Raw genomic sequence first — 15,936 nt, 5'->3', positions numbered from 1 at the left:
TGAAACAAACGTGACTGCAGGGTACAGCAGCCCTGAACCATTGGGGTTCCTATAGGCTCATTTCCATGGATACCACACTGAAATATACTGAATTTCTGGGTGATTATTGCAGACTGGAGTTTTGTCCCATTCTAGGGACTTCTGATGCTAAAGCAAGGTCCCCCCATTCTTTTCACGGTGTGACTTTAGGGCCCCTCAAACCTCAGTAGGCACCTGCTTATGCTGGTTGACCTCCATCCTGCTGATTCCACAGCGGCTGCTCCATTCGCTGTTTCCCTCTCTGACACTCACTTGTATTCTATCCTGGCACACAATTGCTATAGACCTATGGGCCAGGGTTGGGCTCAACACAATCATGAGCAGGTTCTGGGTGCAGGAAGAGAGAGACAAGAAGAAACAGGACCATATGGTGTTTGTGTGTTTCCACCTCGGTAAGCAAAGGGATGGGCAGGCAGAGCCAGGGAAACCTCCATTTAACTAAACAGCTGTGAACAGGTTTTCCCAAGATGGGTTTAGCTTGCTACTGTGGCAGGATCACCATACCCTAGGGAAATCAATGGGACTCCATGTGTCTCCACCACACAGAGAAAGACAAACATTAGCAGTGTCCCTGGGGAGGGCAGTCTCTCCTCCTGACTCAGATCGGGGCTTTACTGTCTATGACATGCAGGGCATGGAGTGTCAGCATGCACAGAAGGGAGGCTGCGGCATTCTGGTAGAGCCATCTCATCTGTCTGCTTTTCCAAAGGGACCAGGAAGGTCTAGCCAAGATGAGCAGGTCCTTCTGGAGAATCCGATGAAGCTAGAAAGTCCTATCCCTGGGGTCTCTTTTCTCTGCTATAATGGAACACCACAGGCTGAGTAATTTATTAAGAAAAAAGTCAATTTAGATTGAGAGACTAAGGGCCCAGCTCCATAACCTCAGAGGCTCTGCTCACTGAATCATAATACAGCAAAGAGCATTACAGAACACGAGGCCCTGAAAGGGCCAGATTAAGTCTCTCTTCCCTTTCTTTGGAAGCTGGTAAGGCTCTGTGCCTTCTTGTTACACCTTGGTCTGTCTGCATACCTCTAAACATGCTCCTCAAGACATAGTTACATGAACTTGGAGACTGAGCTTTCAACACATGAACTCTAAGGGGTAACGTTCAAACCCCAGCTGTGACAGTGGGCAGAAGTGGTTAGTCCAGACAGTAAATACAGAGGGCCTGGCTGGGGGCTCCCTTGTGGTAAGTGGAGGAAGATTCTCCCGAAAGTGGGATTCTCCTGGAAGTTGGTTTCTCCTGGAAGTGGGATTCTGAATAGTGATTAAAAGAAGGTAAAAAAAAAAAAAATCCAGGACCTGGTAAGAATTTTTTTTTCTTTTTTAGATCCTAGTTACAGTACACTGTAGTAAGGGCTGCTGAGAAAGGCACCATGGGACTGGCTTTGGGCCATACAATGTCTCCAGTCAATCATTCACGCAGACAAGAGCTATAGAATGCCTGCCTGTTGTGCACCAAGCTCAGTTGTTGCCCTAGAGAACCAAGAATGGAAGGGAATGGAAGTGTGTCAGCGTGCGTTCTTGCTTTCACACACACATGCACACACACAGGCATACAGGCACACACAGACACACACACACAATCTCCCGTCTTCTCTTTTCTTCTCTCAGACCCCTTGTTCCTTTACTGAAGAATCTGCTTCATGAAGGCCATTGGCCCAGCTAGAGTTTTGCTAGTTGTACCCCCTATGTGTCTGCTGACTGCACCTAAGGCACTAGTAACGCAGACTCTGGCTAAGGAAGAAGAGAGCACTCCCCTTGCCTCCAGTCCTGAGGGACGAGGCAGGCTCATGGCTGCCCTTACCTGAAATGTGAAGTACTCGTCTGCAGGGGCATTCAGCATGTTGCAGATCTGTGAAGGAAGAGACAGAGTGCTTCTGAAACATGGAGAGGTTAGGGCCACGTAAACCCATGAGGGAGGCGAGGGAGTGCGTATTGGGAGTGAGTGTTTCCCACGCAGCTCTTCGTGACTTGGTAAACACATTAACACATGCTCTCTAGGTTAGGCCACATCTAGTTAGCCTAGGTTAGGCTTACTGATGTCACCTCCTCTTCTGCTGCATCACTGACTGACATTCAGTGCCACCTTTGCTCCTCCCCACTTTCCCACCTCCAAACAACCCCTCCGCACAAACAAAAGAGAAAGGTGAACAGAAAGACAGCCATGCTGAGACAGGTGTGCGTGGGCCAGGCCTGGCCTTGCTGTCTATGCTCCCCTAAAGTAAGGTGCCTGAGGAGTAGGAGGGAAAGGCCGGGCAGTGCTTCAGTTGCTCTAAAGTAAGATTTCCCTAAAGATACTGCTCTTACAGCCAGACTTTGGAGACCGTTTTCTCATATCCATTTTGAGTTGCTCTGAATTATCTATACCTGGTTTGTATGTACAAACCAGGTCTTATCTCAAGACTGTATTTTCACTTCAACCAAAGTCCAACTTAAACTGACAGCATTTCAAGCCTGCATGGTAATGGTTGAGCAGTCTTCTCCTTTCAAAGATGAGGACATTGAAGTCCCCAAAAGTTTAGGGCTCTGTTCAAATTTACTGGATGAAACTCAAATTGTCATCTCTAAAGAGGGCTGCTGGGATTGGTTCTCCTGGCTAGGGTTCGGGGAGAACCCCGGGGGTTGTATGAATTGCCCATTCATCTAGTATAAACACTTCTACTAGAGGGTGTAGGCTGCCGACATTTACCTGCTCACACAATTCCTAAGAAACCTGACACTTGAGGTGAGGTCTGAAGGATTATCTCCCCCACCACTGCAAGCTCCATGAGCCATGGGAACTGCTGGTGCTCAGATCTTTCTAAGAGCGGATGAAATATCTCTACTCTTTTTATGCTAGCCGTACAAAGAAAATGCAGAAATCTTCTGAAGCTTTTGTTTATTTTTGGTGCATGTTTACTTTCGGGGTTTATCGTGTACTTGTTTCTTTGTGTGAGTCTGGATTTCCCTATGCAGCTCCGTATTGTGTGGGGTTAGCGATCCTCTTGCCTCAGCCTCCTCGCTGCTGGGGTTATAGGTCCCCCCACACCCCACCTTACTGTTTCCCTGAGTATTGATAATTTAAGAACTTCGAGGACTCTCTGGTGCCATTGTTAATTTCACGATCCAATCTGAATGATTGACATTATTTCACGGACTATTGACCTCCAAGTGTGGCTTAATGATGCTTATCAATTTGTTCTTTTCTTCTAACCTTTCTGTCACGGACATGTTTCTCAGCCTTTGCTGTGAGGTCTCAGAGAAAATAATTATAGTCATACTAAGACAGCTGAGCACATGAGATGGAACTGAACCAATCGTGAGGCACAGCCACTGACTTAATATCCCCAGCTTTAAGCAGATGTCTGAAAATTGTACTTCTTCAGAATAAGAATGTCCTGATTAACTTAGATTGTCTTTCCTAGCTTCCTTTCCTTTCTCTGTGCCACGGAAAGTGGTCTTCTCACCCTTATCTCATGAGTACTTGGTTCAACTATTGCATTTACCTTGTAACTACTAAGCGTTTTTCAGGCTGTTATTTAGTACTGAGGTTTGTCTAGTGACTTACGAATCCATTTTCAGCAACATATGTTGGCAGTCCACTAAGGAGCGTCCAATGGTCTGCAGGAGGTGACCTTGGAGAAGATTAAAAAAGTCATTGGCATGAATGGAAATGACCAGGTAGGAAAACCCAGCGGCCACTCCCATGGCTACTTCAGGCAAACACGCACGGAATCACGTTGATCTCTTCTTTTCCATGTAAAATGTAATCGATGACTTTATAAAAGATGATTTCCTAGGAGGGAAGGAGATCGTGGGCACAGTATTAGTTCCCAAAGAAAAGAGTCCTCCCTGGAGGATGTGGGCTTTAAAATTCATGTAAATAGCACCTGATTTCCTAGCCACAGTTTTCTGTATAGTGTAAGTCACTAAACTACTCATATATTAGTTACATATATTGTCATCAGACAAGAAGCAGGATTGACTGCATACCCACACTAAGAGCGGGCTCAATGTCATTTTAAAAAGCTGAATTTACCCAAAGAGCTTTGAGGGGGACTCTGATAACCAAACCACCGGGGACTCTGTCTTGTCTTTGAATGGGTTGCTTCTTTGCTGTCCAGGTGTAGCTGACATTAAGGACTTTGTCAACTGCAGGCAGACATCAGTCATACCCTGAGCACATGGCCCTTCTCTCTGGGCTCATCTCAGCAGGTCCTCCACAAGAGAGGTCACTGCTGGGAGGACCTGGGCTGAGAAGAATCTGCGGCCCAGCAAAACCATCAACTTCTGCTTAACCTGAGCAGAGTGTATGGTGGTGGAGAAGTGAAGGCATTTCCTACCTCCACGAAGCTTGCAGCTGAGTGTGACAGTAAGCCTAACCCAGCCCCCCAGCGGGTCCCCATCCTGCATGGCTGAAAGGTGCCCATGGTTTTCTTCAAATATTGTGTTGCCAGGTGTTGGGGGAGGGGGGGCATCTTTAATGCCAGCACTCTGGAGGCAGAGGCAAGCAGATCTTTGTGAGTTCAAGACCAGCCTGGCCTACAGAGTGAGTTCCAGGACAGTCAGGACTGTTACACAGATAAACCCTGTCTCAAAAAACAAAACAAACAAACAACCTTGTGCCAGTGGCTCTGATGCCTGCCTCATGCAAAGACCCGCAGGCCCACAGGCCAACTTTAGAGTTTAGGGGAAAGGAAAGCAAGAGCTTAATGAAATGTTCAGGCCCACCCTGCTGTGCAGGACTGTGCTTGGCAGAGTCCCGGTGAAGTTTCTTTCCTCCTGCCCTTCAGTTTCTTTGGCACCATACCCAGACAGCACTAAAGGAGATGTTCGCATTTACCCTGCCATCTGGAGTCTTTGGTCCTTTGTAAGGCTCAACTTCTCCAAGCTTGATTGGCCACTCATCATAAAATTCCTGGAGGCAATCACAGTTAACCATTATTAAACAAGCTAGCCCACGAGTCACCTTACCTTGCCCCAATTAAAACACTCACACACTTCATGTTACTCTCTATCGTTCTGGAATTTTAGACTTGAGAGAAAACCCTAATTCTCAGCAATATTGCTCATGAACCTGACTATGGGAAGGTGGCTTATCTTTTATTTGTCTGTAAAATGGGGACAGCCCAACTTCAGTTTGCTGTGAGGATTAAAGAACAGTATACGCCAAACGCTGGCATATGGTTCAAAGGATTCCGTGTACAGCATCTGTTTTGTAAACAACTGAATTAAGGTCAGGTAGGTTAAGAAATTTAGTTTAAGTCTCTCAGAGCAGCCAGCAACGTCAGTTGCCTTAACTAACACCCATTCTCCCCCGTCTTGCTAGTTGAACCCCATGTCATTTGGATGTCAGGTGGTAATTTGTTCAGAAAAGAAGGGTCCTATCCAGCCCATAAGGGGTCTACATGAAGCACCCAGATTAATTCCAGAGCAGGTATGTGGCTCAGTTTAGACCAATGAATGAGGTCAGGGGGAGTCTACGAATCAGGTCAGGGGACGTCTGCTGAGGGGCTACCTGATAAAGGTATTCTTCAGAGGAAAAGTGATGGAAGCGGTGTTTCCCTGGTAACCAGAAGCATCCTAGACAATATCTTCAGTCCCACAGCTGGTGTTAGAACCCTGTTCTTAGGCTGCCTGGCCCTAGGTCGCCCGCTTAGAACAATGACTTTGAAAAACATTTGCCAATCACATGGATGATAAGAAATATAAATGATACCAAGTCAGTTATATTGAAATCCCAACTGTCCAACAGAATCAAAGATGAGAGTGGGCATCATCCTTTCTACTTTAAGATTATTTTTTCAGATATGAAATGTCAATTTGGTACTAAGTTCATTTTGTAGCTACAATGTACTCAATGACCTATTTCGCTCCAGTTTTCAAAGCTGAGAATGAGAGATGCCCCTGCTGTGCCGGTGAGAAAGCCAAGAACCAGGGGCATGGGAAACCTTGCTGAAATGAAGGACAGAGAGCTGACATTGCCTGATTTCAAGACCCGTTTTAGAACCGTAGCAACCTCAGGCCCTGCATTAGAACTGTAGCAGCCAAGGCAGTGTGGCATTAGCCAAGGAGAGAAAAATCAGTAACTTGGAAGAGCAGAGAGAAGCAGGTCCATGTAAACACAACCAACTGATCTTTGGCAGAAGAGCAAAGAACTTAAGATAAGCTAGTCTAGTCAACAAATTGTACTGAAGGAACATCCAGGAAGAAAACAAACCCTGTTTCTTTAATGAAAAATAACTCTAATTTGTTTAGGCTGGTCTTAAGTTCAAGCTATTCCCCTGCCTCAGCCTCCAGAGTCCTGGGATTGTGAATACATACTATCATTTCTGGCTGCAAAGATCTCTTGAAACCTAACCACCAAGAAGCAGAGAACTCAAATTAAAAACGGGCAAGAGATCTGAATAGACATTTCACCCGATGAGAAACATCATGTCAAGGAAGCACACAAAAACTATTCAACATCGTATATGAGACCGGGGACTGCAAAGTCAAACTGTGATGCACCCACATGTCTTGAAATGGGTGGAACCCAAATACAAAGACCACTAACTCCTAGGGAGAATGTAGACATGCAAAAGGGATAGTCACTTGGGAAGACAGATTGACAGCGCTTTGCAAAGATAAACAGTCTCCGTGGACGATCCAACAACTGAACTTTCTGCCACTTACTCAAGTGAGTTGAGAGCATGTGTGCACAAAAACCCATACGTTAATGTCTACAGCAGCTTTGCTCATACTTGCTCCAAATTAGAAGCAACCGTAATGTTCTTCACTGTGTGAGAAACAGACTACCTTAGGATGCACTACTATTCACTAGCAAAAAATATATGAGCTCTAGCAAAAATGTGGAATTGACCTACGTGTCTGTCAGCGAATGAACGGATAAAGAAAATGTGGAACATATATTCAATGAGATATTATACAGCCTGAAAAGAAAAGAAAAGAAAAGAAAAGAAAAGAAAAGAAAAGAAAAAACAGCGCAAAACCTGTGTCGCTGTGGCAGTGTTAGCAAACCCGGAGAGCTGTGCTAAGAGAAATGGGCTAGGCACGGAAAGACAAACACATGGTCAATGCATGTTGGAATCTGAAGAGGCAAACACAGAAGCAGAGGGTAGAATGTAGATACCAGAAACTCGGGGTTGGGCCATTGTCAGGACGGGGAGGAGTTGTGCAAATTCCACAGTGTTCCAGCCAGGCAGCAAGTTTACAGGATTTATTACAGAAAAGCACAACCAAAGTGAATATGTACTATATATTTCAAAACTGTTAAAAAGACTAGACTTACAATTTAAAGTTTCATTGTATCATGATCATACAGCATACACAGAGTTACTTCTTTTTTTTTTTCTAATTTGTAAAAGTTTGGTTGTGTCCCAGGATGTAGCTCACATTAGATAAGCTTCCATGGGCTGCTGAATAGAAAGTATATACTTTGTGTTTGTCTAAAATGTTCTGTAGATATTGTTAGGTCCATGTATTTGATGTATAATGTCATTTAATTCTGATATTTTGCTGCTTGTTTTTTGTCCAGATGACCTGCTATTGGAGAAAAGTGGATACCGAGATCACCTCCTATTAATGGGTGGTGTTAATTGGTGTCTTTAGTTACAGTAATATGCTTTTTATGAAACTGGGTACACCAGAGTTCATATATTCATAGGATTTCAATGTCTTTTTTTGTTTGTTTGTTTGTTTGTTTGTTTTTTCGAGACAGGGTTTCCCTGTAGTTTCTACAGCCTGTCCTGGAACTAGCTCTTGTAGACCAGGCTCGAACTCAGAGATCCGCCTGCCTCTGCCTCCCGAGTGCTGGGATTAAAGGCGTGCGCCACCACCGCCCGGCTCAATGTCTTTTTGATTAATTGTTCCCTAGATTGGAATGAAATGTCCTTCTCTATTTCTTCTGATAAGTATTAGCTTGAAGTCATTGGTCAGGTAGTAAGAGAGTAAATCTCCTTCCTTCCTGGTCCCACCTGCATGGAATCCTGTTTCCTTCCTTTCACATTGAAATGTTGCTTATCTTTAAATCTGAGTTTCCTGCAGACAACAAAAAAGTAAACTTTGTTTCTTAATCCAAAAAAAAAAGAAAAAGACCAGACTTAAATGGTATCACCACTATGCAAAGTGACTGGCATGCTAATTACTTTACTATAACCACTTCATAATGTATCTATACATGAAATATCACACTATACCCCATAAATATGTGCAATTGTCACTTTTTTAATCTTAAGAAACAAAAATTTTAAATGAGTTATCAAAAAGTTAGGCATGGTGCCACAAGCCTATAATTCTAGAACTTAGAAGGATGAGGCAGGAACATTGTACTGAGTTTGAGGCTACCTTGGGCTAAGTGCAGTGGGTACTAGGCCAGCTAGGGTGACTTACTGAGATTCTGTCTCGAGAAGACTACAAAAGGCACAGCAATGGGAGAGACAAATGAGAAGCAGCCTCGGATCATTGGTTTTTGTAACCTATGTCCCCACCCAGCTTTCTCGCCCTCCTCGTCTATCCCCGTGTTTGTACCCAAGGCCCATCTCAACTTCCTTCTTGCCCTATCTTGCTTACTTTCCTCTCATTTCAGATTTTCTTCTCTTTATTTTTTTTGCTTTTTCTCTTCCCCAAGAACATGATCTGCTTGGCTTACAGGGTTCCTGTGCCTTATGAGAGAAGCCATTCTACATTGTCCTACAGCATGTCTTTATTCCTCTTTAGTCTGCCTCTCACCTAAATTCCCTTATTGTCCTGACTTTTGGACCCCAATATTTCTCTCTTCTGCCGTTTTTCTGTCTCCCCAATAGTAACTACGTGGCTTTCTGTGATTTCTTCTTATTCTCCCTGACACCCACGGTAACTAATCTAGTAGTATACATAGTGTTATCAATGCCCCTTTATTTCCTAAAATGGTTAGTACTTCAGGGGTGATTATTGCACAATCAAACATTATTCTATTTTCCTAGTGCGTCTTCCTACCTCTGGATATGGATTGTTGTCACAGGGCAGGGCTGGGAATACAATCTAGCTCCCCGGTGTTTTACAAAGGAGAACGATGCCTCAACTCACCATGACCTGCCTCTTCTGAATATTGCAAACATTTCCAACTGGATGAAAAAAGGTGACCTAAATTCAAAGCAATTTTTTTAGAAATGCAATCAATAATCTAACTCCTGATACACAAATCTCAATACAAAACACATAAAAACCCAAGACTACATATCCCCTCCAAAATCTAAAAAAAATACCACAGTAAATGCCTCCAATGACAGTTACTTAGTCGAAATTCCAGACAAAGAATTTCCAAAGGAATAAGGATAATTATGTTCAAGGAAATGAAAGAAGGCAAAGGTAGATGCTTGAGTAAATTCCATGAGAACATATAAACAAATGGTTAAAACAAGGAAGTCAATGTAAAAACTGAAAATGAGGTGTGAGAAAGAGACAAACATACAGAAGAAAATCCAAGCTGAAATGATGCTGGAAATACAAATTTCATTGAGTCAAACAGAAAGCTCAATGGACAACCTCACTAATAGAATGACTCATAGGAGGGCGAGCATCAGGACTTGAAGACAAGATATAGGAATTGGTACATTCAGTTGGAAACAACAATAAATTTAAATAAAAAATACAAAGAGAATATGCAGGAACTTTGGGACATTGTGAAAAGATCAAATATATTAATTATGGGCATGGAAGGAGAATATCACCAGGTAAAAGGCACAGAAAATATTTTAATACAATCAGTAGAAAATTGCCTAAACCTAGAGGAAGAGGGATCCATCAAGTAGAAGAGGCATATAGAAATCCAAATAGGCAAGGCCATGAGAAAAGCAAAACAACAACAACCCCCTACATCACATCACAGTAAAAACACTGACTACATAGCACAAGGAACGTGGTGACAAGATGAGAAAAAGGCAAGCTCATAAGAATCATGGTTGACCTCTCAAAAGAAACTTCCAGAGCCAGAAGGGCAGGAAAGACATATTTCAAATTCTGAAAACCAGCAGCCGCCAACCCAGGCTTCTATACCCTGGGTTGTAGAAATAACATTCGATGTAGAAATAAACGCATTGATGACAAAAGCAGGCTAAAGGAGTTTATGGTTGCTAAGCAAGCTCTAAGTGGAGCCTTACTGGAGGAAGTGCATCAGTGGTAGCGGACGCTTTTAATAAGGCAGAGGCAGGCAGAGCTTTGTGAGTTTGAGACCTGTTTGGTCTACAAAGTGAGTTCCAGGACAGGTTCCAAAGCTACAGAGAAACCCTGTCTCAGAATAAATAAATTTAAAAAACCCTTGGCTATTCTGTATATACCACACTAATGCAATGTTTTAACAATAGGAAATCTGGTGGTGGGAGTGGAGGATGATACTGGAATTCTGTACTTTCTGCTCCATTTATTATAAGCGTAAAACTAGTCTAAAATGAAAGACTAACAATTAATCAAAACAAGAGACTTGCTGGTGATGGGTACGGGTGTGAGACAGATAAGCCAAATTTGAAGCCCGTGTCCCTTTGCTCCTTGCTGCTCACAGTAGCCCTGGGCTGTGCCTTTGTAGCCCTAGCTCTCATCAGGGCTGGGTATTTGCATATCTGTTTGTCAGTGAACCAGGTTTCATTTTGGTATGCATTCTATAGGTGACCCAAGGGGAGATGAGGCATATGGAAGAGGAAAACCTTCTCCTTGGTCATGTCCAGGAGACCAATGGAGTAGCGCTCGCAGTTCAGGTATGTTCTGATGGTGTACAGCGCTTTATGGAACTGCCGCTCAACATCAGTGAGCTCTTCGAATACTTTATTGGCCGACCACATAAGGATCTGAAAGTGAGCATTAAAAAGAAAACAGGACGGGGAGGGAGAGAAACAGACACACAGAGAGAATATTAGTATTAAAAAAAACCAAAAAGTATATTCAAAACTGAACACACCTCACAAGAAACTGCAGTTCTATGTTGAACCTCCAACAACCTCCATCGTGGGCTCTCTAAGTGGAGCTATGTATAATCATGGGTCATGAACCCATGACCTTTGCCAAGCCATGGGCTTATGAAAGGGGAGGACACGTGATCGGTCCAGCACAAAGAACAAATGCCCTCAACGTTTGCAAAGGGTCCAGTATCAGTGGGCTGCCAAGGGACCTGTGAACTCCTCCCTGCATCCTTAGCTAGTCAGAGTTAGCCTAACCTGGAACGATGGATTAGGGAGAGACCTTAGACGCACTCATCTCAAAGCCTACTCCTGTATTATATGGATGAGGGACTGAGGATCCTGGCTGCAGATATTCCTCTTTGCCCCTCTGTCTCATGGAAGCGATAGCCACAAATAAACGATTCTTTTCCTACAGTAAACTAAGAGATTTAAGTGAGAACTAGCGACAATTTAATAGTCACCCAGCCATATGAGGTGGGTACTGTAATCACCACCACATCCTAGGTGCAGAATCCACAGGCAACAGGGACATAGACTGAACAAGCTCAGTCGGTTGTCACACAAATGGAGGGCTGAAGGCTGGGAGGGAAGGCATGGGACGACTACTGTTATTGTCCCCTTACCTGGCTTCTCCGGGACTCCACACTGTACAGGTAGCTGGTGTGCTGCAGCCGTAGGGCAACAGCAACAAAGCTGAGGTACTTGAAAAAGATCTACAGGCCACAGAAAGGGACAAGTTATAGTTGGGATCCCGACTTTTGGGTGTACAAGTCACTTCCTGTGCATGTCTGGTGAACTCTGGGTTAGCATTACCTCCTCATCCTGTTTGGAAAACTCAGGAGCATTGGTTTTGTTTACCACCATGACCACAGCAAGGACCTCCTTTCCCATGACAATCGGGCTTGCCAGCAGGTTCTTGGTGACATACCCAGTTTGCTTATCCATAAAGTCAGAAAAATGACTGTTCTGGAAAAAAAAAAAAAGATGTTCATGGACTTGCCAAAATAGACAGAATCAGAGAGTGGTAGCTCTAAGACACGCTCTAAAATCCTACGAACAGATCGCAGGAACTCTAGTTCAGAAGTCCCGCCCTCAGCCCCCGCCCCATGTCATTCTGTAATCAGCATGGGACGAAACTGTCCATTTCGGAATGTTCATTTCCCACCCAAGGAGTAACTTATCTGGATCAGGCTGAGGTAGGACCAGGAGGAAGGAGGTGATGTCACAACCTGCTGGAAAGTGAGATGCTGAGAAGATGAAAGGGGATCACCAGGTTATAGCCGTGTGCACAGGGAGGGGAAGCGCACTGGACACCAGGACTGCAAATTCAAACTGTACAGTTGAAACTACCAACCCCCTAACAAAGCATAAGAAAAAAATCAATAATCCCTCAAGACCCCTGGTTCTCAACCTGTGAGTCGCAACCCCCTTGACAAACTTCCATATCCGAAAATATTTGCCTTACAATGTATAACAGTAGCAAAATTACAGTTATGAAGTAGCGATAGAAAATAATTTTATGGTTGGGGTCACCACAGCATGGAGAGCTGTATTAAAGGGTCACAGCTTTAGAAGGGCTGAGAACCACTGCTCAAGAACCTCCTATCTTCTTCCATGTAAGGAAGATTGTAGTGACTTCCTGCTGACCTTCCAGACCTTTCTTTGTGACTGTCACTATTTTCTATTTACTTGTCTAACTTTATGTGATATTTTAATCACTTGACATCATCTTAGGGACTGTCCTACAAAGTGAAGCCTGTGGTTGTGGACTCCACTCTTAGATCCTAGACGACAATCCATGTGACTCTCCTCTCCTGAGCAGTCGGCAAACAAGACCACACCAGGCATTCCTGTTCTTGTTTTTATGCGATGAATTTCCAGAGCGAAGACCCCTTTGGCTGGAGGAACAGGTTGCATGAAATTATTTGGGCAGGTTTGATTATGAAATGTTAAACTTTCTTTCCCTTTTTTTGAAAATATTTTTTTCCTAAATAATGTTCCTTGCATATGGTTTCCCCTCCCATTTTTGCCCCCCCCCCGTCTCCTCCAGTCCAGATCCACCCCCTTTCTGCCTCATTTGAAAACAAATGGGCTTCTAAGGAACAATAAAAAATTAAGTAATTAAACAAAAGCAAAACAAACAAAACAAAAACAAACAAACAAAAAACTGCAGCTCTGACCTTCCTTTGCTGCAGATTTTACTGCAGTGGCCAAAGCATGGGGCACTAGAGAGACGCAGAGCAGTGGTGGGCGCTGGCCAGCCCTTGATTCCCTCTCAGCTTTTCCCATTCGCTGACATCTACCAAGGACTCTGGGGCAGACACTGTTCTGTGACCCCCAACTTCCCATCTGACATAGGAGAGGAGTGGGCTAAAGATTCACCAAGCCTTCCCTGCTCAGATAGCCCACATTTGAAGTTCTCTTTGTCCTCCTGCGTCTGCTCACCCGACAGACCTGTGCTTTTCAGCACTGGCTGTGTATTAGAAGCACCTGGGGAGCCCACGTCCCAAACCAAGAGTGTCGACTGTGGTTGATTAGTTGGGAGCCGCAAGAACAGGCATTATTAATCTGATTTCACGGCTAGCTGGAGTTGACTACTCTAGTGGACTACTAGAGAGAAAAGAGGCCTCCGACCCCCGCTGAGCTCAGCTTCTCTGGCTTCTACACGGTGCCTCTCCACCTGATTCTCAATACCAGGAGTGCTGAGGGAAACAGGGATAAGCTTTCCCCGAGTCCATCACCCTTATTGCAACGCTCCAGAGACAAGACGGGCCGGGCACATTCTTGCTGTTATCTCCTCCCTACCAGAAATCATTTTGCCCAATTCTCCTTAGGAAAAAAAAAAAAAAAAAAAAAAAAAAAAAGGTCTCAGAAAAAAAAATGGCACACATCAGATTCTGAAGTTTGATGTCCGTAATTTTGGAGATGTGAAGAAGTATATTCTCATTCGGAAACATCAGGACGTAGCCTGTTAGCTGGGGTCAAGAGATGCAGTCTTTAGACAAATCAACCCTTGGACCTGAGGAGCGTCCTGCGGTTGTTTGCGGAATGGCGCTAATGTTTGACACACTGATCCTCGCTCTCTGGGTAAGCCTCCTGTAATCAGCTTCAGGAGGTATTTGGAGATTACCTCCGACCTTTCAGCTGCCCTTAGTCACGAGTCAGTTTATGAACCCTGAACAGAAGACACTTCAGGGGCTGCCTTCTGACTCACCTCCCCTCCATCAGACCAGGGGTGTCCGGTCTGTTAAACAGCAAGTCACAGTAACGGGACGGACATGTGTGTAAGACGGCACTGCCTGCAGAAACCGCGGGCCGGCACTCTCGGTGCTTCCCAGTGAGGGATTATGGGTGATTAGCGTTTTCTAATGCTTTTCTAAAACGACCATGTGTGCCAGTGGTCAGAAGAAAGAGCTGCGTTTTCTGTTTCCATGAGGAACGTAGCGATGCCTTGTCTTAGGACAGCGGTGTCTTGGTCATTAGCAGAGTGCAAAGGCCTCCTTATATAATTGGAATTTGTGACCACTGGAACTTGCGGCTGATCATCCCAGTTGTGGGGGATGGGCACTGAATCACTTAAATCCACATTTGTGAGGATTCAAGTCAAAGATTTTAACCTTTGAATAGGAGAAATGCTTTCTTTTTTGCACCGTGGACCTATGGATGGAAGAATCTGTGTATTAGCCGGTTCATCGTAGAGAAACCTACAAGGGTGGTGACCGAGAGGCTTGGGAACGGTTCCCTGTGCTAGACTTTAGTGTGCTGGCTAATCTCCTAGTGGGCTTGGCACAGTGGTAGTCCCCAAAGCAATGGAGGAAATGGGGAGAAGATAAGGAACATACTAGACCTAGCCAGCCAGGAGCACCTGATTTAAAAAAACAAACAGAAACACTGCAAGACTCGCTTACACTTACAATAAAAACTGTATTCACCGCTGCTCTAAAACCCAGCTTCGACCGGCACCTTGTATTTTGTTAACTGTAGTCTGGCCAGGTCTGTGACAAGACCTCTGCCCCATTACAGGAAGAGCCACCTACCTTTCTCACATCTGAAACATTAACGGCTTTCTTCACATGAGCGACCCAGCCAACTATCCCAATGTCCAACGGAAACACGACTTCTCTGTCAGGGGCCACAAGGTTGTCCTCAAACTTAGAAGTTGGGGTGATGTCCAGCAGCCTGGAGGCCACTTCGGGTGTACCATTTCTGGCTCGGCATGTGAACATACTGCAGCGGTCAGCCTGAAGGAGCCGAGCCAGCCTCTGCAGGGCCCTGTGAGCCACCTGCTCGGCACTGCCTTCCTCATCCTGAATCTGTTGCAGTAGCTCCAGGCACAGGGCTGACTCCTCCACCTGTGCCATCTCAGGGAGAGACATGCTGGCCTGGACCCCCGGATGGCTATTTTGGAAGATGGGCCCCAGCGCCTCCACTCGAAGCTTCTTGTCAAAATACTCCTTGGCAAACCGAGGGTTCTCTTCCAGGTATCTCTCCACAGCATCTTGGCTGATCTCACCCATGGTGTGGCTTGTGTTGATGTTGCTGTCCAGAGAGAAAGATCCCTCAGAGTGACACCTGGGCCAGTATGACGAAAAGGAAATCCATCCTGGTCAAAATCATCAAGGAAGCTTCAGTGATACCTCATTAGGTCCCCAAAGGGAAAGCAGGAAGGTGGCTTAGCCAGTCTCTCAAACTGCCTGGGACGTGGCCTGAGATCTCGGCTTATGCGAGCCTAGAGGCAGTGGATTAGTCAGCCCTTTCAGGCCCAAAATCCCTCAGCATTATTAGCCCCTAAGTCCCTGCGAATCACCAGAGAATCTCTGAAGAGCCAGGCAAGAGCCAAGCGGCAATGTCTGTTCCAGAAGACTAACCCAACTGCTGTTGTCCATGGCCAAGAAGAATCCCAGACCTCTCCCTTGGTTACCTTGCAATAGCATAGGCAGACCCTTTAAACTGTGATAGCTATCAGGATGGATTGCATATGGA

The 15,936-nt window shown here is 44.9% G+C and overlaps 1 protein-coding gene across 1 annotated transcript in view; it reads right to left on the bottom strand.

The window, feature by feature from the left end:
- Pde6c (phosphodiesterase 6C) overlaps positions 1 to 15,530 on the bottom strand; it is a 47,538-nt gene extending 32,008 nt beyond the window's left edge. The window contains exons 1-8 of the mRNA XM_038313653.2: positions 14,991 to 15,530; positions 11,767 to 11,919; positions 11,577 to 11,666; positions 10,702 to 10,842; positions 4,866 to 4,940; positions 3,754 to 3,818; positions 3,591 to 3,657; positions 1,848 to 1,895 (exon numbers count right to left, since the gene is read on the bottom strand). Of these exons, the coding sequence (XP_038169581.1) occupies positions 1,848 to 1,895; positions 3,591 to 3,657; positions 3,754 to 3,818; positions 4,866 to 4,940; positions 10,702 to 10,842; positions 11,577 to 11,666; positions 11,767 to 11,919; positions 14,991 to 15,470 (1,119 nt within the window). The 5' untranslated portion in view covers positions 15,471 to 15,530. The remainder of the gene's footprint in view (positions 1 to 1,847; positions 1,896 to 3,590; positions 3,658 to 3,753; positions 3,819 to 4,865; positions 4,941 to 10,701; positions 10,843 to 11,576; positions 11,667 to 11,766; positions 11,920 to 14,990) is intronic.
- Between the last annotated feature and the right edge of the window lie 406 nt (positions 15,531 to 15,936).

Source organism: Arvicola amphibius, chromosome 1 (assembly GCF_903992535.2).
Source record: "Arvicola amphibius chromosome 1, mArvAmp1.2, whole genome shotgun sequence".
In the NCBI taxonomy this organism is placed as follows: Eukaryota; Metazoa; Chordata; class Mammalia; order Rodentia; family Cricetidae; genus Arvicola; species Arvicola amphibius.
Note: the sequence above shows the minus strand (reverse complement) of the source record. Positions and strands in the feature narration are given on the sequence as shown.